Source organism: Diadema antillarum, unplaced genomic scaffold, assembly GCF_040938485.1.
Source record: "Diadema antillarum isolate AM-2024a unplaced genomic scaffold, OU_Dant_1.0 seq00000586_RagTag, whole genome shotgun sequence".
Classification (NCBI taxonomy): Eukaryota; Metazoa; Echinodermata; class Echinoidea; order Diadematoida; family Diadematidae; genus Diadema; species Diadema antillarum.
The window spans coordinates 345,823-372,444 of record NW_027271520.1 but is presented as its reverse complement, the minus strand read 5'-3'; the positions used below and the strand labels follow the sequence as shown (position 1 = coordinate 372,444).

Here is a 26,622-nt window from a genome sequence, read left to right as displayed (position 1 = left end):
CTCAAGAAGACAGGGAAAGAATCATAGAAGCATTTGAGGGTATAACCTTGACAAATTGATGGCTAGAGCTGATCCAAGAACTTTATTTCTAATGATGATTGACGCAATATAGCACCCACCAAATGAAAATAATGAAACATGCAGATGAAAGAAATAATCACGATATAATTTGAAACTTCCTTCTCCCAATTAATGTCAAACAAATTTAAGATTAATGTACCTGTGAATGAAATAATGCTATCGAACATTATAAACAAATACATTATAAACAAGTACACATATATTTTGAAAGTACACATATATTTTGAAAGTACACATGAAAGTACTGTTACAAAGATGATACCAGAATAAAGAATGAATACGACGATATGAAATGTTGTGATTCTTGCACACAATACCTATGATGAATGAAAATGAAAAAAAAAAAGAATAAGAGCATAAACGTGTCTGTTAAATTGACTGCAGAAAATGGATGCCCACGAATGAATTCGAATGAACGAGCGCAGCATATAAGTGATCACGTGACTATATCATGCTAAATTGAATGAACGATTTACGAAAAGGTGCTTGTCTCACGAATTTGAACGGAAAAAGTGCTGATTCGAATGTGGTTAAAGGTAATTTGAGTGCTCCAAAATGAATTGGAATGAAAAGATTATAAAATTGAAATACCAAACACGCCATCTAGGCTAAATTGTGCTAAATTGAATGCAGCAATTAGGAATTGGACTGAAAAAAGTACGAAATTGGCCGGGAAAACCTATATTGATTCTGATATGAGGAAGATGTAATGCTATCTTCAGATTCTTTCTAAAAAATTGGCTATCAACAACAGAGGAAGGAATTCTGAAATGCTACTGCATTCATATATACTGAACAACTTTTCTAAGTTGGAATTATTCAGATTAAACAAACAGTGCAGTTCCACTGCATATTAAAAAGCTGTAATGCTTTTTGCAATGGTTTAAAAGCTTTGTAAGGTGCACACATTATGTCCCTTCTTTTGGATTCATTTCTAATGTAATTTCATCAGATTTGCAATTGAATTCATAAATAGACATTCACGATCAAACGATTTTCAACGCTCTACTCTCATGGTTTGCTTTCATCGTTTGAGTATCCTATTTCGTTTCATACTATTGCTCTTTAATTCCATTTCATTCAGTTTAGAGGGAAAATCATGCAAATTTGACAACAACCAGGCTGACAACAAGTTGTTCAATTTCGCGCCAGCTTGACAGAACTTCATCCAAAGTACCTAACCACTTGCTAAATCATCGTTTCAAAATCGTGTTCATTCATAATAAGGCGACGATTTGGGTGCGGCTCTCGAAACGAGAACAGTGGTTAGAAATGTGTCGCGTGTCTTTACATGAAACGCAATCGAATTTTTTAACGAATAACGTCGAAAATTCACAGAAGGAATCCTCAGCGTCTACGTAGTTGATTTGTCGATCCAGGTTGTTATCTGTTTTGTGTGGCACATTTTCTACCTCTGTTGGCGATGGGCTATATAACATCGTTAAATCAAAAAAAAAAAAAGATAGGCCTACCCGTATAAAAGACACGTGGCAACCACGAGTTGCGCCATAATCCTTAAATTCAACAATTGTTTGTATCAGAAGTTCATCAAAATCCCTTCTTTCTAACTCACGAGCAGTCCCAAGTCTTCATATTACCTATACTCTATCAATTTCGCACTTAAATGTGATAGCCTTCAATGGGGATCTAGATTGTAAAAAAGTGCTGATAGTGATCAAGAAATATATTAACATTCGCAGAAACACTCTTTTGCTCCCTACCTCCAGGCGGTGCTAGGTCGAAAAGAATGTATATAGGAAAATGGCGGAAGGTACAAGAACCGCCGCCTGGCTTTGTCGATACGACTCATCGGCTATGTGCGCAGTTTTCTACTTTTGTGTCATTGACGCATGACGACATATTTGTATTAATAGACTGCCAGGTGGGATATGACAAAAGTATAAACTGATGCGCAAGTGCAGTAAGTGCGTCACGAAGCGAACGTCTCATGACTTTGCTACACCTCGACAGAACCAGTTAGATCGCTGCCCGTGTGCTAATGAATTGGTTCTGTGAGATTCACTCAGCCTGTTACCAGATGCCGAATATTTTTTTACATGCACAATTCAATAATGTTAGTATGGGAGCTCTCGAGCGACACCATGTGCAGTGCAGCGGGAAGTCTATACAATCACCACAATAGCATCCAACGGATAATTATTGCTGATGTACGTTGCCCTTTAAATTGATTGAAAACAAATATATCAACGTCCGTCTCTTCTATGTTCTATCACGATTTGTCGTTAGTGTGTTCAACCCAGTTTGTAATATGCCGATACGTAGATTTGTGCATCTCATAATTTCATTCAACACCATATCACCATAATCATCTGATAATATGTGATTGCTCTTTCTTTGGTCGTTCCATAGCTCCTTTTCCAAACATCATCATAATTCCTCACCAGAGTCAGTGCCAAAACACAGCCACCGCCATCTCACTCATCACTACAGTCACCGCTTTCTCGCTCTTCATTGATGAATAGCCCTCGATTGTCTACCTTAACGTCGAATTTTATTAGACGCAACTTGAACTATGAATAAGGCTTTTGTCATCCAGACATGAACGAAGCAGTCCCGATGTCATTTTTCTTTTCACCTAAACGCCCCAGTTCGCGTCATCGAAGGGAAGGACGGTCCTCTCGATCACTCTGACAAGCATGGTGACGAATATAACTTTAGCACTGACATAGCAAACGAAATCCTTGCACGGACAGGTTAGTGTTGATATTGATGGACACGGCGTCGGAATGATCATTCATTCATTGAGCATCGGCCGACATCGTAGCTGCTAGATGAGAGGGTCCGCGATGGACAACGAGCTTTTGATCCCCAGCCATCCCAGCCCGTATAAATGACTATGTATTTCTCGAAGCAGCACTCTGAATGGTAACAGGTGAATTTGTTTGAACTACACTGTCATAGTCCAACCTGTATCGTCGGCTTAGTCAAGATACATCGATTACTCTCAAATATATATCCGTACAACTGTGCGTTTTGCCGCCAAAGATGCAGTTGCTATGATTTTAAATCTTGATTTACTTATAGGAGTGTTCTATGTTTAACGTTGACCTTCAACGGTATCGGGTGGAAAACTGGTATATCATCCAGTTCATGTCTATGTCGACCCAAAAGTATAACCGGTAGTCCTAGATCCCAACCCGCGGACGGTTCCCATCACAACTGAGAAAGAAAAGCCGGGCGCTGTGGACAAGTACATCATCGAACAAGGAGACCAGTCCGACCATTTGGCGAGCCCCATGATGGTCGTCCCGAAAGCGAACGGAGAAAATTGTGTCTGTGCGGATATGAGACAAGCCACTGAGGAAGTCAGCGACATCCAATCTCAAATTCCTACAATGGAAGAGAGCCTCGACGCTCGAAACCCTGGACGCGCATCCCGTCTTCTCGAAACTCGACTTTCAGTAATATTGTTCGTTGGAAATATCACCAAGTCGAGTTGGACCACAACTCTAGAGGGAGACATCACAATTATTTCGGCGCACAAAAACTTGATGAGATAGAAGAGTCTTCAGAGAATACAAAAAAACAACAACAAAAAACAGCCGACTGTAACTGACCGATGCTATAAGCATGATAAGTGGTCAATCAATGCCAAGATTTGCACATTTACCGGCACGATATTCACATTTGTTCATATATATATATATATATATATATATATATATATATATATACAATATATTATAGGCCTATATATATATATATATATATATATATATATATGAAGAATTTGTTCGCAAAAACCGATAAGTCCATATTTGCCAAATGGAGATAATTGCGATTAAAGGTCAACAAAAATAATGAGAATAATAGGAAAATGTTTGCTTCTTTTGACCATAACTTCAAAAATGTACGTTTGTAGCTACCAATATATCATTTAAAAGGTATTATTTTGTACTTTATGACAGAGACCGTGCTTCAAAATCTTCAAAAATGGACTTATCGGTTTTTGCGAACAAACTTTTCATATAAACGACTGTATATATATTCACATGCGTGTGTGTGTGTATGTGTGTGTGTGTGTGTGTGTGTGTGTGTGTGTGTGTGTGTGGATGTAGGCCTACATAGAAATAAGAAGCTATACACCTTCACCCGTCCCTACTAAACCTGAACATCTATAATTTTGTTAACATATCTTGTTTTCCTCGCCGTATACATTGCTCATCTAGCCAAATACCATAATGTATCATTGTCACGATCCCTGTCAAAGAGGCAGGCCAATAACGGGGGGGGGGGGGGGGGGGGGGGGGGGATACACTCCATCAGCAACAACTACAAAAAAGGTGAAAAAACTTCCTACCAAAACTCACTTATCCCCCTCAAAAACAGGGGCACTCCCCAGATATTTTCAGGCCCCTCATTTTCTTATATGACTTCCGTTCTTATCAGATTTTTTCATTATTTGATCAGTGAGTTGAAAAAATAAACTTTACTCAAACTTCACTCAAACAAGCACAAAATACCCACGATTAACTACTACACATTATGATATCATGAGAGTGTTCACACTGTTAGATACTCTGCGTTGACTTGGCATTTTACCATGTTTACTCTTATACGTCCGTATGACTGTATGACACTATGTTGTATGTGCTATACGAGACAGCAGCGCATCCTCGATCCACTTATATGTGTTCCCGTTGTGTGTTGGTGCATGTATTGGCAAGGAGGTTGTACCTCCTTGTCATGGTAGTGGTTATGTGTGGTTGTGTGATGTCTCATTCCATTGTAATACTCTCTCGATTAACACAAAGAGCTATAATGTACTGCTTTGTAGATCAGTGCCTAGTACTACATTGTTGTATGTGCGTGGGTATGAAAAAAAAATAGATGACACATCGCATGATTTGCAGTGCACGATACTATTCGGATGTCACTGCCTCCTCTTTGGAGGCCTATTTAAGGTTGTAGAACTCAGTTGTCCGTTGGTAGACGCTAATTCATATACCTGCCCCTATTGATTCATTTTTAAATCGATACCTACAGTAGTACAGTCATTGTGATATTTTCATGCGTGGCGCACAGGGTGTTTATCAACGCTTTTTCTCGGCAGAAACAGGCTTTCCAAACGGCTTTCAGGGAATTTTTACGAGATGATAAACGCAAAGCTGTTTTGATTATGGGGTTCGGAAAGCCTTTTTGAAAGCCGCAATTTTGTGCTTTCAGAAACAGGTTTTCGAAACAGGTTTCCAGAAACCTGTTTCCAGCTGTTTTGAAACGGCTTTGTACTGCGGTTACAGTATTATGACCCCTTCTCCTCGGGTTAAATTGCGCAATGCAGCTGCGATCGTGTTCGCGATGAGTTGATAAACGCAACTATTTTGGAAGCCGTTTCTATGTAGGGCTTTGGAAACGGCTTTTGAAAACCGTTTCAAACAGTGGAAAGATGATAAAAACCTGGCTTTATCCTGCCTATATCATAACTTTTGAGTTATAGGCTAGCTTATAGTAAGTGTCAAATTCCTGTGTAACCTTATAATACTAAGTATGAGTTATGCCTATATTCAAAAGAGACTTCAGGCGAACAACACGTATCAATATGGAAAGCGTCATGCGTGACTTTAAGCAAGGATTGATTCTGTTCCTCAGTTCATTGAGTCGTTTGTAAGTAGCAGCTGTTTAAAGAGCAGTATCTTTGTATAAAATGCTGGCCAATTTAGAGATGTCATTGGGGCATTTCCTGCCAAGAGATACGAAATGATTTTTGCAATGACCTTGAACGTCATGTCTCGTTAGTTATCGACTAGTTTGTGTATCTCTCTGGTCTTTTTGTTGTAGTGCTTGTTTGTACGTATAGCATATTTTCATTATGCATATTTCTATCCGTGTGTGTCTGTGTTTGTGTGGTTATCCCACTAGACCGACACCCACGAGTCCGGCATACAGCCCACGAGTTCGACATTGAAAACAGGTCCATGAGTTATACAGCTCACGAGTCATACAGCCCATGAGTTCGACACTAGGCAAATAAAGCCCATGAGTTCGACACTAGGTAAAAACAGCCCACGAGTTCGACAGATACAACACGGGGCTTAATGTGTCGGTCTCGTGGGCCTTGTTAGCTTAGTGTCGAACTAATGAGCTGTATAACTCTTGAGCTGTATAACTCATGTGCTGTATGACTTGCGAGCTGTATAACTCGTGGGCTGTATGACTCGTGGGTGTCGGTCTCGTGACGTGCACCCGTGTTTGTGAGCTATAAAGATTATAAAGAATGCCATCCACTGGTGTATCAATGCAAATACATGCATAGGACTTAAACAAAATTAATGAACAGAAATAAAAGGTAGGACGCAGTGCTATATGCCTATCATACCTATGCACAATGACATCTAAACATTTTCTTTATTACCACGTGTAATGTACTGCCTTGAATGGTGCCAAACAAGCAAACAAACAATCCAAATTAGCCTACTGTGCGGACTACCATTAAAAGTTCAGAGAGAAGAAAATGCAAGTTCAGAGAGGATTGTACACTTTAAGCTTTGATGTGATTTGCCTTTACGCTCAAGTCTTAGGCCATGATCACTTATTATACTCGATGACCGATAAGTGACCATTCTGAGACTTTCGAAAGCATTGGTCGTCAGTTGGTTGTCACATGTATTGTAGAAAGGATTTGAGACAGTGTTGTCAGACGTCGTCGGCCACTTTTTTGATCGACGAAGATTTTCGAAGCCGTATCGAAATCCTTTGCCGACCATGCAACTGGTCAGCCTCGGGGAATGTTAGTGCGAGGACAAGGACACTAGTAAACGAGGGGTAGATCACAGCCGGATGACGTCGTGACCGAACAATCTCGTGCCTTGCGAGAGAGAAAGAGAGAAAGGAAAAGATCAATCTTGAACTTGTTGTCATGCTCAATAACAGAGCTGTTTTCACTGAGCAGGCGAATGATTTGCGAAGGACGCGAACATTTGCAGATTCCTCTCCCCTCGAGGGGAGAGAGATCTCTCTCTTTCTCCTCAAACGTGTCCCCACATGATGGAGACGAAAACCATTTAGTCTGGGTGCCAGAGGCTGAAACTTGTTTTGCCGTCTGCCCAATGCTTTTTTTTTTTATGGTTTTACCCTATTTACCCTTTATGCAAACCTGGATGATGCAACTTTTGCATTCTTGAGGGCTTTGAGATATTCAAGATGACCGCCAAAATGGCTGCCAGAGCCGAATATTTCTTTATATTTCCATCTGAATTGTGAAAAATTGAAAACATTTAGTGATTTTATAATATCAAGGGTGCTGAATCCGAATCAACATGATGAAACTATTGCATCCTTGAGGATTTTGAGATATTCAAGATGGCCGCCAACATGGCCGCCAAAACCGGACATTTCTATGTATTTCCATCTGTGATGTGAACAATTGAAAACAATTGGTGGTCTAACCTTATTATAAAGCTGCTGAATCCGAATCGGCATGATGCAACTCTTGCATTCTTGAAGATTTTGAAATACAAATGTATTCAAGATTACATCCAAAATAGTCATCAAAAAACTTCCATCCGATTCCTTCTAAATAGTGAAAACAAAACTGAGAACATTTTGACGGTTTTAACCTATATCGATGGAGCTGAAGCTGAATGTGGCTGTTGCAACTTTTGAATAGACCAGTTCGTAATTCTACTTTGCTCATGAGCAGAAAAAAGTCGTTTGTACCAACAGGCATTTTGGTTTTTAAATTCACTGAAATAAGCATCTGTGATGCGATGATCATTCATATGATCCTTATCTAAATGGTGCTTGCCAGTACATCCACCTGACAGCATGAATGGTATTTCGCAATATAAAAGGAAATAGGCTGTTATTGCATTAAAAACAACAACAACAACAATGAAATGGATGCCTGCTGAATTGTCAACTGATGGAGTATTTTGATCACCTTACCCAAGTTTATTCTTTGTTTGAGCATGAATTCCATAAATTGTTACATAGGGCAAGCTTATGCATTATGCCGCATTGAAAACGAATGGAATGCCTAAAAAACTGAGAAAAAAGAAAGGTCATTTGTACCAATGTGTACATGAGCTAATTACGAATTGGCTTATTCTTTAGGGTTTCGAGTTATTCAAGATGACTGCTAAAGTGGCTGCCAAAAATTGAAGTTCCAATATGAACATTTCCGTATAAAACTGCCAAAAATTTGGAATATGGTCTTATCCTTTTTCGAGGATGCTAAAGCCGAATCTGGTTGATCCAAGTCTTATCTTTGAAAAATTGAGATATTTAAATACATCCTGTATAAACGCAAATTCCTTTATATTTCCTTATCAATTGTGAAATATTGTGATCTAAAGTGAAGCAGGGGATTTAATCGAGGGTGAAGAGCAATAATTCATATTTTTAGGCACAAGTCAGTCGAGTAAATTTGTCAAATCAACCAAAACTCAATGGTATCCAAAATGGCCGCATGTTGTGTTTTATAAACGCATACTGAAAAGATTGATATTAACATTATGCTGAAACTTACGAAAACAAGATACGTTGTGTCTCTGATAATTTTACTTTGCCAAATAGAAATACAAAATGGCATTATGACCGCCAAATACATGTAAAGTTATTCTATTTTGAATAGAGTAAATGGTGTGGCCTGCTGATATAAGTGTCGAAACTTGTCTGGTATTGTCAGGAATCTTGTCTCCTATTCTTATCAAATTTTTGTCGCATATTCTGATTACGTTAATACAGATGTCATCCATGACCTCGATATAGACATCTGCATGATTCTTAAAGCATTCTGCGTAGCTATAGCGTTCGTGCATGAGTACTGGATTGTCAAGTGTTGCATTATGTTGTGGAGAGGGAGGTTTTTTGTGTTTTGTTTTTTGTTTTTTAACGGCGCGATACTTATGATTTTGCCAACCACTCTTTGCAAATTACAATGTACTGTATTATGTTGGTTGTCATCAACTCTGAACTGATGTGATTTATTTCGGATCCACAGTCTGTCAGTTGTGCCACCGAAAGTCGTATAGTTTGCTGATTTATTCTGTCCAAATTCGATTTCCTTCTGGTGTTGAAAAGTGGTTGAGGGGCTTTTTAGGCAGCTTCGGGATGCACAAACACAAACCTGCAGTCATGCAGGCTGGTCTGTTTTTGTTACCACTTTCATTGAGAGATCCCATCCATTCAGTGAGATATGCATTGTTCCTTCACGATAAAACTCAAACTCGGAAAAAGTGTAATTCGTCATTGCTGTTTTTAATCTTATGTGCTCTGTCATTCAATTCAATTCAATTCAATTCAATTCAATCATAGTTTATTTCCAATCATCGAAAATCAAAAAACATAGTACAAAGTATACATGTGATGAAATATTGTTCAAACGTTTGCATAAGATTCATGTAATATATATACGAGACATATTATAGAACAACATATAACATGTACAATATTTAGGAAAACACTGTATAAATACTTCGTGAGCGAGCGGAAAATAAATTCGATTATGGAAAATAGTGATCCACTAAAAAGCATAGCTTGTCGGACGTGGATCGCTAGACAAATAATGAGTAAATTATATACTATTCTATAACAATATACATGTAATTATTTTGAGATACACCGGTTGGGAAAAAATATAGAATACCAATGCTAGTGCCCGGACACTGCTCACTGAACCACGTGTACCGGGAAAATATGACAAGGACAACACGTTCGTACACACATTCAATTACCCACACGTATACACTGTAAGACGCGAGACAGTACCGAGAGGAGAGAAGACGGTAACAATACAAGTCTACGAAGAACAAGAGACAGGAAAGGAAGAGGAGAGAAGAAAGAAGAGAAGTCTGCACACAGAACACGCCAAGTGCTGCGACATCAGGACAAGTGAAGGCTCAAGCATAAATCAAAACAATTTAAATTATCTAAGATTATAAGTAGAAAGTAAATATTTTCTGAGTTTGTATTTAAATGTAACAAATTTGGGGGAATCTTTTAAACTATTATCTAAATTATTCCAAAGTCTGGGTCCGGTATAAAGAAATGTATTTTGGGCATGTGCGGTTCTCATTAATGGAAGATGAAATTCGTCGGATCGTCGCGTGGGATAGTTATGAACATGACTATTTCGATGAAATGAATCATGGAATATTTTAGGTAAAAAGTTACTGTTGTAATTAAACATAAACTGGCCAAGTTGAAACACATACAAATCATTTACTTTTAATATTTTATGGTCAGAAAACAAAGCATCTGTATGTTCTCGGGTATGTAAATTAAAAACAATTCTAAGCGCTTTCTTTTGCAGTAAAAGAAGTTTATCAAGTAACATCTGGCATGTATTACCCCAAGCAAGAATCCCGTAGTTTAAATAAGGTAGTATCAAACTAGAATAAAGAGTTAATAATGCAGATGAAGGAAGATAATATTTTAATCTATTCATTACACCAATGTTACGTGATATAATTTTACATATGTTATCAATATGATTCCTCCATGAAAGCTTGTTATCGACACAAACACCAAGAAATTTAAAGGAAGAAACTTCTTCTAAAGGAGTAGTATCAAAGGAGTAGTATCAAATGTTATATCAAATGTTATATCAAATGTTATATATCATGCAAGACATTTGTCAACATGATTACTATAGGATCAATGTAAAGAAGAAGAGTTCCTCCTTCCACACAACTAACATTGCACTCTTCAGAGCTGACAATTATGAAATGGTAGCCCTCCAGATTTGGATTACCTTTTTTATACTCACTGTATAACACACACACAGAACAAAACTAACAAAGATGGACCGATACATTTGATACAATTCAATAGGCGTTTTAGATATTTTTTTAATATCTAGACTTAAAAGCACTTTGAGTGGATGCATTCTTAAAAATTGAATGTGAATCATTCAGGAACTTATACCGCCTTTATGAAATAGAACTTTTTTCTTGATACTCACGCGACAAAATGGCAACACAATATTAAAAGGTGTTCGCTTCTGGACTGCACTGTCTGTTTATCATGTAGCGTCTCCGAGTAATGTCTGCCCGTTTACCATGCAATTCCGTGTCAAACCACTGCCCCATCCTCCCGGTGTATGTTCTGTTATCAAACTCGCGATGTCCACTACATGGATACATCTGAAAGTAAGGAAAAAATAACAAACAAAATCAAAACAAACTGACAAACAAAAACAGAGTTAAGTTTGTTTAACCGGTTATTTCAGCAGGGGCTTTGGAAAGTTTTATGTTTTTGTGTGTTTGGGGTGTCAGTTAAGGGAATTGTTTTACAAAAAAAAGACATATTAAAGTGATGCGACAGTAGTTAATAAGGTCCTATGGACAACTTGTAAAGGGCGCGTGCAGATTTCGTTAAATTTCGCTGATAGGTTTGTGTCTACTTGGAATTTTTCTGCAGTACTGAAGATGAATATCGACTTGTGTTGAATTATTATCCTACATCTTTCAAAAGTGGCCGGCATGGCTGTATAGTCTACTGGTATTCATTGTTGTTGTTGGTGGTGGTGGTGTTGTTATTGTTGTTATTGTTTTCACAACTAAGCCGCAAATCAAAAAGTTTTGATGATATCCCTGCTTTGCGGAATTTTAGTGCAAAAACTTTTCCTCAAGATTGCCCATTGGAAATTGAGGTGGATAGAAGTAAAATAATACTTGGGAGGCATTTGAATACTGTATTGGGATATATGAAGAGTTTAGACTAAAAAGTAGTTAACTTCATTAATGTCAATTTGATTTTTTTTGCCTTAAAAGTGCTTAAAACATTACGAAACTAATAACAGAACATAAAGATATCTTTATTCACAACTTCAAGAATATTCCCTGTTATGCAAAATGTCAGGTACCATTGACGAAGTTTTCTGTAGTTTTTTGCTCTGTCTGATAAATGGACTCACTTCAAAATATCTAGAGATGGTGCTTTACCCGTTTTGAGATTTAACTCTTAAAGACATAATTCACCATTTGCAGATGAAACAAAAACCCAGCATTGGCGCTTCAAAATAGTTCTAAAATGTGAGTTAGAGATAGAAACAACTAATGTAAACATTTGGACCAGTATAATCGATGTTAAGTATTGTTAAATATACAAAATGTGAACAATAGTTATAATACAAAATTTTCTAGACTAAACCGTCTACAGTTTCGGTTTAATGAGAAAAATAGTGATATCTCCTTATATTTTAGACTTTATTGCAAAAAATTTATGTGGTAGGATCGATATTTTGTGATACAACTGACCTACACATATGCATCAAAAGTGATATCTTGAACATTTTTTAAATCACTGCTCCCAAAGGTAAACAGGACCTTTAACAAAGCTATATACTTCGGTTTCGTGCATTCTGCATGGGAAGGCCTTGAGTTAACTGCTGCATGAATAACATAGCGTCCATAGCCAAGTTTGTAGGCCTGATATTAGGGAGACTATAATATATAGGCCTTATAATCTCCTTTAGACAGGAAATCCGTCCGCAAGGTCATGTGCAAACAAGGTTATAACCTCATGGCGTCATTATCTTTATGTCTCCCTTTACAGACACACATGGTTGCATCGTTATAGGGCAGACAACAACATTTGAGGCAAACAGACCAAGTGAAATGTTTTGTTCTGAACAGTGTCGTGTATAGACGAGTTTGTGGGGGGGGGGGGGTGGGGTGGGATCATTTGCGGTCCAGAGAGGCACAGTGTATGTTTAAACAGCCACACAAACACATGCACACGCACACCTCACACACACACACACACACACACACACACACACACACACACACACACACACACACACACATTAATGCATGCAAACACAAGCACATACACACGCACATATGTAGTTATCATCTAGACACACTACAGTTTTTCAGGATTGGGGGAGGCAAACTTGGAGGGTAGGTGAGAGTGTGGAGCGACCGGGAGGGGGTGGGGGGGGGGGGGGGGAGGAGGATGTCCCTCCTCCCAAACGAAGGATTTTTTTTCCATTTTTAGGATTGAAATTAAGTGATCTGGTATGCACTTTTGATGGAACATTCGAATTTTTTCTGTCTTTTTTTTCCAATTTAAATTTCAAATATTTTTTTTTTCTCAATTCAATTCAATGATAGAAATCGTATATAAAGACAAATCCATTTCTGAAGAATAATCATTTCATTTCATTTTATTTCATTTTATTGTTTCTGCATGGTACAAATAATCAACTATGATCACTTTCAGAAATATACACATGGTTCATCATGATAATCATGGCTGATTTTGCACATGAAAGGTAAGCCGCAAACCATGAAATAAGAGATTTGGTGCACATAATATAGAAAATTCATGATGCCGATCCGGAGGAATATAAGATGGAAATTGACCGAGCAGGGGGCGTGGAAGGGGGTATTCCCTCCCATGCACGCGAGATAGCTTTTACATTATTTTCAGAATCAAAAATTCATCCATCTGCAATGTGCACACTTTGGTTGAAACATTGGAACGAGTTTCTATAAAAAAAAAATATGTATATATATATATATATATATATATATATATATATATATATATATATATATATAACTGTATATATAATTATATATATCATAAGGCCTATATAGGCCTATATATTATATACACCACTCATGAATCCCTCTCCCGAAACATGCACTCTAAGAACACAATATAGGTTCAACAGGGAAGTGAGACGAATCTCACCTCCCTGGTTCAAATTTGTACCTTTATCGCTGCCAGACGGGTGCAACTTGGCACCTTTCAGACCATAATAGAAGGAGCGCCTTTAAAGGAAACCAATAAACCCAAAGAGAAATATGTAGATTGAGTGAAAACAGTGAAGGGAATTCAGCAAAAATTAATTTTTCATGAAAATTACACATTCATCAACTTGAGCAAATTATTATTACTCTCCCTGCTTTCTGAAAGCACTTAGTCAAGTGCTCTTTCATTATGCTAGAAAAGTTTTTTTTTATTCCCTTTATATTTTCTTTATATCGTTGTCCTCACTTGACGTCGTAACCTCTAGTAGTCTCCTCATCGAGCGGTTCCAACATCAAAACTTTAAAAATTCATAACTTTTGCATCAATTGTCCGATTTTCCTCAAACTCTCACTGATGTGTTTTACTAATGTTGCTACTTTCCCTCACTCCATATTTCTCTACTTTGGGTTTTGGTTTCCTTTAAAGGTGCAACTTTGAATCTTTCTCATCTGAAAGTTGCACCCATTGTGGCGATGGTAAAGGTGCAAAGTTGAACCTATTTTTCCTAGAGTGTATAATTTATTATGGGGGGGGGGGGGTTATGTCACCTCCCCCCCCCCCCCTCACCCCAACTGTCAATTATGGTTTTTGCCACTTGGTGTAGTATCAGCTAGGTGCATGGTCTACTTAAATCATCGTCTAACACCATGCACTACTGCTAGACTCATTTGGTCTACTATCAATCTTGTCTGATGGCCATTTGGTCCAATCCTCACTTGGTCTAATGCCCACTTTTAGTCGCCTCGTCTAATGATCAGATGGTCTGTTGCCATTCCGTCCACCTTAATTTTTCCCCCATTTTGTCTAATATAATTTTGTGTTACTATATATGTCTAATGATCAATTTGTCAATTTTTGATTTGGTCTGTGGACACTTCGTTGCATTTATACCGTTTGGTCTACTACTCGTTTGGTCTATTCATTCTATTGAGGTACCTCGATGGTCTATTCACTTATAGGTCTGATGTTTAATTAATCTATTTCCCATCTCTACTTGCGATAGGTCTAATTTCATTCTGGTCTAATCAATATACAAGCCAATTCGATCGTAGCCATTTCGTCTGATACTATTTCGGCCAATTACTCGATATTTAGTCTAATTTAATTTTCATTTGGTCTAGACAAATAACAGGGCTACTCTCGTTTTGTCTATAGGTTCCATTCAGTTCAGTCGTACACTCCTTGTTTCATTGTTAATAGGCCTGCTATTACATGTAGTATTACAGTATAGAGTTTAAATTAATAATTGAAGAAAATCAGTTTTGAAATGGCCGGAAATGGCTGAGATTCCCAAAAGCAAAGAGATCGTATATAATAAAAGGTGGACCCAACTTTTTTTTTTTTTTTTTTTTTGGATGTGACACACCTGAAATGTGAAAACAAAAAACAAAAACGGACCTTTCGAAAAGCCATGTTTCCCCCCTCCCATGGGCGGCTGTGGGTGGAGTGAGTGTTTCTCAGTTGTGGAATAAAAATGCCTACGGCTGGAACATGAACTGTTGACAGTGCAACTGGCGTTTCCCGAAACGTAGTAAGCGCGGATGTTGGCAGCAGGTGTAACATGTGATTTGTCTTGTGCCTGCGGTTGCCAAACTTACAGGTGATTTGTGTTGCCTCGACCGAACCACGTACATTTTTGTACGTTGTATAAAGTCTGCAGGGATCAGCGCTACATAGAGCCCTGTACACAGCACCGAATACAGTGTAGACGACTTCAAATTCCACCATGGCATCTAGTCGATCTCTGCGGGTGTTGAGGTTAATGCAAGATGTTGGTAAAGCATCGTGAGTAATGTTTCTATAATATTGTAAAATTTTACCAATAGATCTGGTGGCGAGCTCTTGAGCTCTTTTGACGGCCTGACTCCTGAGTGGGCTGAGTACTCGTAATAAATGCACCTTGTCCTTGACCTTGTCGTATAAAAAAGAAAGAATGTGGGTAAAATGCGAGATTCCATGTCGTATGATCAGCGAGCTGGCTATCTCATGTTACATTAATGTGTAACGTTATTGTTTTAATGTCTGAATTCAATACACATTTCATGTCTTTTTACGACGATACACTGTCGCTGTTGCATTGAGTGGTTAAACAACACCACGAAAACCTCCTTTCCCTGTGCTGTGTAGTGATTTGTCACAAAGCTTTGACTGAGCTGAGAGAGGAGTGTTATGCACCTCCTTGCTCTGTGTTATGAGCATAATGTCTGAAATGACAGCTCCAGTTAGCTGATGTGTCCTCGCCTGTGTGTGCTGTAGTCACTAAGAAATTATCTCGTGGCAAACATATTACACCAGTGCCAGCCATCAGTGGCATGTCATTTTCCAACCTCCCAACAAAGAGAGTGGAGAACTACTAGACTAGTATGTAAATGATGCAGTTATCTAACATTATTCAATTGTTACAATGGAAACCCCTAACAAACAGCAATTGCTCAGAATACAGCCCATTTTTTGGACAACCTGATACCTGATTGATAGGCTACTCAATACTGGTAGCACTTCTCAAGAGTCAAGTCCAACTTTGCCTGAAGGCTGAACAAAGACCTACACAGAATTATACCCTTTGATCTACTGTGCTCATATGGGGCCCAACTGTAACAATTTGTGATTGGTTCAGTGGTAGTTACTACCCAATTGACTACCCATTTTAAAAACCTGATTTTTGGATTTTCATCACTGGCTGTCAGGCGGAGTCGCCCCATCAGACTTGATACTCTCATTAAGTAAGGGATGAATAGACAAAAATCAGGGCATGTGAAAGAGATGAATGATTCCTCGTGACTGTTTGTGTTACCATGGCTACTTACAGGTGCAGCTGCCCCGCCCACTCTCAGGCTTTTGGAGGTGGCATCGCCATGGCGCGGCCGGGCTCCCGCATTCCGAGGAAGGCTTGCTCCACAGCCTCAGAGCAGCCAGATTATGCCTTTGAGGTGACACAACTACCCTCATTTCTTGTGATGTATGTAACCCTTAGATAATAACTGCCGTATAGAGCACTTTGCAAATCTTATACTCCTGTCATTATTGTCTCCATTTTACCTTCTCCTAGCTGCTCAAATCTTGCTTTTACCAACACAAAGCATTTTGTGATGGACTCTGTCATAATTTTGCTCTGAAGAACTGTTGCATATAAAACAAAATAACCAAGAGATATAGGACAAAAAGACAAACAATTAAAGCCATGAAACTATTGTGATTTGCTACGGGCATGTAATGTATTGTGTAGTCAAAACCTTTTATGTGGATTTTCCTTATATTGCAAATATTTGCTCGCAAAATTTGTGAAAGTTTCATGCTGGCAAAAAATATCTGGTTTTACGGTACACGGCTTCCTTAAAGATGAAATCTCTTCGGCAAAAAGATAGATGAAGGTCTCAATAATTTGAGAATTACTGTCACCTGCTTAGATGCATGTTATACATGCTGTAAAAGTGTATATTTGATTACATTCTGGAACTATAGACCTCTACTTTGAGACCTTTGCAAATGTTGGCAGCCCGGTATTCAACTTCTGCTATTATTTTGATGTGTTTTGTTTTAGATGGCGTGCTCCAATATAAGATTTGGGAATGGTGTCACCCAAGAAGTAGGAATGGTAAGTACCTATAAAGTTCTTGTACCATACTTCTTGTGTTCATGTTAGCAAGAAAAATATGAACTGGAAAACCACACATGCTTTTCAGATAACAAGCTCGCTCTTATGGACTGTACTTTCTTCCACGAGCAGACTACTGTAAAAGTGAGTATTTTCGCGCGACTAATTTTTTCGCGCTTGGCGGGGTAAGAAAAGTTTTGCGTGTTTTTAATTTCGCGGAATCAAGACATCACGCACAGGAACATATGGCAGGCAAAAATATTTGTGTGCTTTTATTTTCGCGCTAGTTTCTGGTTGCGCGAAATGCGCGAAAATTTCAACTTTTACAGTAATCATTTCTGGATAAGATTTGAAATGTCTAGTCAGAATTCAAGGGGAAGTTTCATATACAGTGGAACCTCTCTTATCCGGCCTCCCTTTATCCGGATCTCTCTATTATACGGACGCAACCTCGCCGTGATTTTTTTTGATAAAATAATTACGGGAGGAAAGGGGGATTCCCAACTCCTTGAGAATTCTTACACAAACACACATGAATTACATATTACTTCCAACATTATCATACACCTCTATTTTGGGGTCTGTTACTGAGTGTAACATTGAAAAGGTTGCAGTATACACATTAATACATGTGGTACTACAATGGGCTACATCAGTACATGTGTATATATGTACATGTATAAAGAATTGAGTCTCCCGTATCCGGCCAAATCCCTTATCCGGATGAGCCCCGGTCCCGACTTGTCCGGATACGAGAGGTTCAACTGTATACTTTGGCAAGTGTGAATTTTTGCAATTTTTGCAGCAATAACATGTTTTTTACAGGCTTTTAACATAGCAACTTCAATAGCATGCATTTCAACTTCAAGTAATTTGCAAATAAATTTTCTTGAAGCAGCCCTCAACCCTTTTAAAAATTTGTGGAGTCATCCCTTTAGCCCTTTTACAAAAGAATTCAACTTTACATACAGTTTACACAGTGAAAAATTCAAGGCAGACCGCATACCGCAGAGCCACTGTGTTCCTCTTTTCCAAGGTGTTTGTTTTTGATTGGTGGAAATGTTTGCAGGTTCCTAGATTCGGTTGGTGGGATTGTGTCTATGGTGTTTGCTTGAGGGATCAAATGCCTTAGTCCAAGCTGTGTGTTCTGTTGCTGGTGTCACATGAAATCTTGGTCCTATGTACGCAGAACATTTTGTGAAGCTTTTATTTTCTTGAATTTTACAAAGTTGGGTGCTATTCGCAGATTTGAAAATACATGAAAATGTTAGCTCTGATTCCGACATGAATGGAGGTGTCCACATACATTTCTCTGTTCAGTACTGTACTCCGCTTTTGCAAATTTAACCCTGCACGAAATTGTCTGTAAGTCCCGATTTGCCAAAAAACGTGGACTCGCTAAATAGAAGCTGTATACCATATCTGAACAACAGCAAAAAGCATTTGTGATTTCCTAATAGTGCAATGCAGTAATTTCTACCAGAAGCCATGTGTAGACGGAATTTCCTTTTATGACAATGATGTTTACATACAACGTGTAGCTCTGTCAGGATTTGAGGTATACAGTACGTATCCAAAAAAAGGTAATCCAACTTTTGAGGGCTACTCATAACTGTCGGCCATGGAGAATGCAGTGTTGGTTGTGAGGAAAGAGGAACTCTTCCTCTTTCCATTGGTACCTAATGATATTGACAAATGTCACGCATGACTGAGCATATGAACTTTAGTCCCTGAAGGAACTGAAGTCCCATCAAAATTTGACGTGAAATATGAAACAAAAGAACATTTATAACAATCATGTTTGGGTCAGTCATGTAGCAACTGCACATCATTACTCTAGTAGTGTAGGTCATAATTACCATGTTACATGCTGTATTATGGAACCAAACTTTATGCTGCCAATACACCTACCTTATATATTTTATGGCAAAAAGAAATCGAGATGAAGACTTATGTACAGGTCAATGGAATACTTTTGTGGTCATGACATCATCAACTAATCCAATTGATGATGATGATGAAACAGCATTTATAAAGCGCCTCTTATCTGTAGAAACATTCAAAGGCGCCCAGCTCCCACAAAGTGTCAAACATCATTCACAAAGTTGCTGGAAAAAGATAAGTCTTCAGTTCAGACTTGAAGGTAATGAGGCTGTTGCAATTCCGAAGCTGGAACGGTAGAGAGTTCCACAGACGTGGCGCAACAGAAGAGAAGGCTCTATCCCCATACATTTTTAGGTGGGTATTGGGAACATGGAGAGTCATAGCAAGTCATGGAACATGGAGAGTCATGGCGGGTATTGAGAACATTGCAAATGTAGTTGTGATTAAGTACTCAAATTTGTTGAAATATGTGAAAATTATAATTCCATCATGTTTTATGTTAGATGGAAACTCCCACCTTACTGTGCATTTGACTTTTTTTTTTCTTTTAGAATTTGGTCAGGATGATTGTTTTGATTTGTAAGGCCACTGATTTGTTTTGTATTTCAGGACTTTGAATTCATGGGAGCCAAGAATGTTTGCGTCATGACAGATAAGACGGTAAGTTTCCCATACCCGCTGGAATTTTTTCATGATTTAACCCCTTTCCTATTAAAGAGGTGATTTTTGTCTCCCATGAAAGGGAAAGTCCACCAAAAAAAAAAGAAAAAGTAGTTTGTATGAATAGAAAGAGAAAGATTTTAGGAGCAGGACAGTGAAAGCTTGAGCAGAATTTCTGATTAAAACAATCAGAAAATTATGGTTACTTGAAGCTGTGGGAAGTCAATCTCAAATTGGCACCTCCATGATGGAGCATATGGGTTCATCTTCCATTTTCCCCATGCATGAACTTTCATAAAATTTATCCTTTTGTCATGATATTTAGGACAGCATATATTTTGGCATGCAGACCTTGCATGCAGTAGACAAAATATTTACAACAATTGTATCAAGAGTACACGTATGATTTATACTCGCGCAGGTGTCTGTGGGAGATGCATGATGTAGGACTATCAGTTCGTCCTCAACGGGGTTTAACCTTGTAGCATGGGGACACCATGCAATGAGAAGCTGGCTAAATCTCAGATATATTCAGGAATCCCCGTAACAAATTGTGTACGACTGTATCACTGATATCTGTGCAAGTGCACACACAGTCAAAGAATCTCGACGGCAGTCACACATTACTGATGAGCATATGCTTCGGTGCACATAGTCACGGATGGGAAGTTCTATTCTGGCAGGCCTGCACTAGTCGGTAGTTTTCAAATGTTGCCTAGATGGCAATGAATGCAGATATTCCATCAAGCCAACTTTGTTTTCCCACCATACCAGGTCCTTAAAGGGATGGTATGGTTTTGGTTGAGGTGGGGGATTCAGATTTTAGCTTTTTGCGAGATCATTAGAAATCACTTCAAATGGTGAAGAGCATAACATATTATGATTCTTAGAGAAATTCAAAGTCTATTTGATGAAAATTGGTTTTTGAATGGCTGCAAGATATCCAAAAGAAAGTATAACAAAATGGTCTTAATAAAAAGTAGTCCCACCTTTTATGAGGACCTCTTTGTTTTGGGATATCTTAACCATACCAAAACCAGTCTTCATCAAATAACTTTGAATTCCTCTTACAATTGTATGCTCTGTAATATTTCATAAGAGGCTTCTCATTATCTCACAATAAGAAGTAGGCAAAATGAAGCCCTTTCTCAACCTATACCATCCTGTAAGGTTGATAGTAGAGCTATTCTGAAAGTATCATAACATCTGATGCTTGCATGCATACATGGACGAGGCTAAATCTATCTGTTTTTCCCCCGTACATACAACATATTATTTTGTTAAATACTGTGTTTGTGAGTGCTAGTAATAATATTTTCTTTCCCCCGGCTCATGCTCTGAAATGATCAACAGATGATACAACATTTCTCATGTTCTGACTAGAGAGTGTTACATGCATGTTTTAACACCTTGATTAAGTATAAGGACAGTCAAAGAATCTAACACTGGTGCAAGTCTTTGCATTTAAACAGTCATTTTCTCTCTATGATATTCTTGTCTCCACACACCAAAATTGATTATAAAAGAGAATTTACAATTACTTATCACACTGGCGGTTTATGGTTGGTTTCAAACTTTAAGCTTATTCTTCAAATTTTATGCATCATTCTTGGTTGAGTACAGATAGCTAGCCTACCCATCATGAATGTCGTTCTTGAGTCACTGAACAGTGCAAAGGTCAACTTTGAGGTCTACGACAAAGTAAGAGTGGAACCAACCGATGTCAGGTGAGTTTGGTTTTGCAGCAAATAAAACAATCGCTATGAAACACTCTTGACTTGGTCTTTTTTTTTCTCTTTTTCTTTATTGATACATTAAAGGTCCTGTTTACCTTTGGGAGCAGTGATTTTAAGAATGTTCAAGATATCACATTTTATGCCTCTGTGTAGGTCAGTTGTATCACAAAACATCCTACCATATAAAATTTTTGCAATAAAGCCTAAAATATAAGGAGATATCACTATTTTTCTCATTAAACCATAACTGTTGACAGTTTAATCTGGAAACATTTTTATTATAACTATTGTTCACATTTTGTATATTTAACAGTACTTAACATCAAATATACAGGTTCAAATTTTTACATTGGTTGTTTCTATACCCCTAACTCACATGTTAGAACTATTTTGAAGCAATTAATGCTGGATTTTTGTTTCATCTGCAAATGGTAAATTATGCCTTTAATACTCACTTTGATGGAGTAGTTGCAGTATAACATTCAGATATTACCAACTGTGGTAATGAGGTTTTTCTAGAGCCATTTGAATTAAGATTGGCCTTTCTATCAACATCAATGACTACAGTGAGTAGTGATGGAATCAGGTCAGGTATTAGCTCAGGAGGCATTCGTGGATACACTAGCACTTGTTGTGCTCTTTCTATCAAGTTGCAGTAAAACTCTAAACTCTGTCACTGAAGTTTTGTGTGCCATGGTGCAAACCCCATGTGTGCCATGGTGCAAACCACATGTGTGCCACATTATTCTGAGACACACAAACTTATGGAAAACTTTCTGTTTTTAAAAGCCACGTATCCAACTTTTCATGGAAATGTTTATGCTATTCAATCACCAGGCATGCCAGCTAGGCAATGCATGCTCCATCCATGAGGAATAGAATCGCATTTTGTATCCTTTGGCGATTTATCAATTAGTTTAGTTGGGATTGTGTGTTGAAAATATGCAAGCGTGGCAAGCCGTTGACTTAGCTGGGCATGCGAATATGGTACGTAAAGACCCGAATTCATGAAGGCGGTACAATTGAAACCATGGTTTAAACCATGGACAATTTGTATGGAGCGCCAGGGCCCTGTCTTATAAAATTTGTGATAGAAATCAATCAATCACAAATCTCTTGAAAGCTGCAATCAATCTCAACCTGTGATTGATTGATTGCAGTTCTCCATCTTAATATCATTCATAACTTTTTTTATAAGATGGATTTGCATTCAATTGTAAAAGTTGTGATTGATTTGAATCAATCACAAGTCTTTAAAGACGGGGCCCAGGTGTCACATGGCCTATTTCGTTACGAAATCAGTAATTTTGTTGACGAACTGATCATTTCGTAACGAAATAACAACATTTCGTAATGAAATAGGCCATGCAACACTTGGCGCTCCATACAAATTGTCCATTGTTTAAACCATGGTTTCAACTGTACCACCTTCGTGAATTTGGGCCCATGAGTTCAAAATCTTGACCCACTCTAAGAACAGTCAGCACTGATGGAAGGTGTACCTGGTTGAAGAGGAAAGTACAGGGAAACCTGTAATGAGGACATGGAAACTATAGCAATTACCCTGCTGTATCATGTTTCAAACTATATATTGTCAGGGTACAAACACAATAGAATATGAAGAGTCATAACCTGTAAACTCACCTTGTTTTGAAAAGAGCATTTTTGTTATAAAAATCTGACATATCTGACCTCTTTGAAACAAGCTTCCATTGTATTTTAGCCACCTAGCTGTGGTACTTCCTTTATGATTGCATGTTGCAACACTTCTTATTTTTACTGCCGCTTCCCCCCACCAGTTTCAAGGATGCAATTGCATTTGCGAGGGCGCGAAACTTCGATGCGTATCTGGCTGTGGGAGGCGGCTCTGTTATGGACACATGCAAGGCGGCGAATCTGTACGACTCCCACCGGGACGCAGAGTTCCTGGACTACGTGAATGCTCCCATTGGCAAGGGACTGGCAGTACCTGGACCTGTGAAGCCACTGATTGCCAGTTAGTGATATTTCCCCCCCCCCCCCCCCCCCCCAAAAAAAAAAAAAAAAAAAAAATTACAAAGGGACCCTCCACAATGATAACTTTAAAAATCATGAATCAAGCCAAATACAATATCAGGGTGTGAAACTATAACTTATGTATTACCCACATCTTACAGAAAACTCTATCCAATTTGCTTCAGTGATCAAAGAGAAATGAGGAGTTTGTAGAGCATGTCGGGAATCCCTTCCGTACAAGTTCTGTCCATTGTGTTCACACATTAATATGCAGTTCGAAGAGCATCCAAGCAATAAACTTGGAAGAATCAGACCCATGACATGCTTTACAATGATCCACATTTTTCTGTGACCGCTTATCCAAATTGAAAAGGGTTTTCTGCAAAAATATAAGTGAGATGTTACATTTTCAGACCCTGAAAAAGCATTCAGACAAATCAATCATATTGGAAGTTATTGATGCAAATATCCGATTGTAAATTTTTGGGGGGACATACCGTATTTTGCCTCTGTTTGCATAGTTTGTAGGCTACTGTAGTTCTCGCAACAGGCCACCATGTATATGCTAACTTATTGATATGGTGTAGAGGGCTTGTCTGTTTGCCTCAATTCTTGGTATTGCCTGTTTACGAAAGTTCGGAAGAGAAACACAGGTTGGCGATTGATCATAGGTTCCTTGCAATTCTAATTTCCAAAAGCAGGTCTTTATGAATCCACAAGTTGTATGGCATGGTGTGGCTGTACTTCTGATTTCAGTTGTGAATGGTGAACACTATCCAAAAATATTTAAAGAAGAAAAGTAGAAAATTATGATTGTAGGAATTGTGCACATCACCATGTGTTGATGGATGATACTGTCGTCCTCATTTCATTGGGAAAGTAATGCTCATAACCAGGAGTTTTTACATTACAGAACTCAGTCTGTCGACTTTGATGACATATCCCACTTGTAAGCATGTGTGAAATGTGAATTTAGAATTGCCTGTGTCAGCATGCAGCCTTGATGGTATGAAATCACAGAACCAGGTTGGTATGATGTACGTGGTTGGCATACATAGCTGTTGTTCAACCGATAGTACCATTGTATATCACATAAGACTAGAGGGTGTGATTTAGCATGCCGTGTGTGCACAACATATTAAAGTGACACTAGAAAGTGAGGTGAAATCAAACAGTAGGTTAGATGTGATTTAAGGGGGGAAAAAATTGAACTTCAGATCTAGCACGGCAAAATGTTGTAAACTAAACCGATTCATGTGTTGAGGAATCTCATATGTGGGTTCCTTTTATATTCCCATCTTATTCCAGTTCCTACAACATCTGGGACTGGGAGCGAGACTACCGGTGTGGCCATTTTCGATCTCACGTCTATAAAGACGAAGACAGGTAGGGCACACGTGTTGCGTAACATGGAATGTAGGGAAAGTCCCAAATCAAGTATGCTACTGGAAGTGTTATTACTGCATACGCCATACATTTGGCGAGTCTTAATTTTTCGCAAATTTCAACTTCGCAACAATCTAGTAAGTGGTTAAATTCCTGATTGTGGAGTACAGCGCCGAATGGAGAAATGCCTGTGTGCATGTCGCATTCATGTCCGGATCAGAGTTCATATTTTTGTATGTTTCTTAAATTTGTGAATATCACCCGACTCATGAAATTTGCGAAAGCCTCGCGAAATATTTGGCGTATACATTAAATGTGTTGGGCCATGTGACGAAGTGCTGATCATGCATTCATTGAATTACCATCCAAGTCAAAGTCTGGCACAATGTGGCAAACCCCAGCTGTTTTTCTCCCACATGTGCATGAATGCTGTGTGCCACTCTACTTTGGAGGTGCCCCATTATTGACAATGGTAGCTACATGTAACAAATGAAATGGACTGCTCCCATATTAGTGTGCATGCTTCTTATTAGTATGCTTGTGTACTTGTTCCATTTTCACTGAACCGCGAACAAAAGTGCCGAAGTAACGCCAAACTGAGGCAAAGTCAGAGGAGTGCATACCGTCATAAACCCCCCTGTCATAAAAGTGGATGTACAGAGCCACGTAATGAGTTCACTCTTGTTGATCGCAATCATTTTGGATGGAAATTTGGATATTTCATGGCTGTACTTTGAAAAGCTGAACAGAGGTCAACTCTGCGCCTCTGTTTGCTCAGTCACACAAGGTCGCGCTTCAGTGAATCTCCTGGCATGACTCTTTCCTATTGAGACAAATGTTTACAGAGTGCACCCACACCCACACATACACACACATCTCATACAAAACTTGTGCATATTTGGAATAACATGTGTAGTTCTAAACACAATTGCTCTGCACTTTCTGTACTTCTGAGCTATTGCAAAAAAAAAAATTTCTCCATCTTGTTATGTACAAATATTGTAGTAAACTCCAGCTTGGCAATCATTGCTTTAATTTGATACCAAACATGCAAACAAAATCTATAATTTTCGATAATCGATAATCCTTCAACCCTATATAGCCTGGGCTATTTTTGTAAGAGGGGTGCATACTTGAGTGAGGTATATAGGGTTTTACAAGTTCAAGTTGCACTGATTGTACAATGGTACAAGTTAGCCCTACTCAGGCCGTTGGGGGGGGGGGGGAGGGATGGGGAGGAATCCGCCCCCCTCGATGTTTCATGCAATAATTCTTCAATGCAAGAAGTATGGGAAACAGTGCTCTGTCTAGAAACTCATAAAAACATGACTATTTTACTATTCATCACTTTGATTTTATGCTAATTATGGTAGAAAATTGGTTCATTACAATTTCCATTGAAAAAAATATAAAACAAAGAAATACATAGGAAATTAAAAAAAAAATACTTAAGAATTTGGATGACTTTGAAGTTTTTATAATGTACAGTAAATTCTGTTGTGGAATTATGCTAAAGCTGATGTACAAACCAAACTTAAACTCTCAGTACTTTTAATT

At 38.4% G+C, this 26,622-nt stretch overlaps 1 protein-coding gene across 1 annotated transcript in view; it reads left to right on the top strand.

Annotated features, from left to right (window-relative positions):
* The first annotated feature begins 15,443 nt into the window (after nucleotides 1-15,443).
* The window catches only part of LOC139735609 (hydroxyacid-oxoacid transhydrogenase, mitochondrial-like), a 28,732-nt gene continuing 17,553 nt past the window's right edge, over nucleotides 15,444-26,622 (top strand). The window contains exons 1-7 of the mRNA XM_071646365.1: nucleotides 15,444-15,594; nucleotides 16,619-16,739; nucleotides 17,351-17,404; nucleotides 19,898-19,948; nucleotides 21,572-21,675; nucleotides 23,484-23,680; nucleotides 24,988-25,065. Of these exons, the coding sequence (XP_071502466.1) occupies nucleotides 15,536-15,594; nucleotides 16,619-16,739; nucleotides 17,351-17,404; nucleotides 19,898-19,948; nucleotides 21,572-21,675; nucleotides 23,484-23,680; nucleotides 24,988-25,065 (664 nt within the window). The 5' untranslated portion in view covers nucleotides 15,444-15,535. The remainder of the gene's footprint in view (nucleotides 15,595-16,618; nucleotides 16,740-17,350; nucleotides 17,405-19,897; nucleotides 19,949-21,571; nucleotides 21,676-23,483; nucleotides 23,681-24,987; nucleotides 25,066-26,622) is intronic.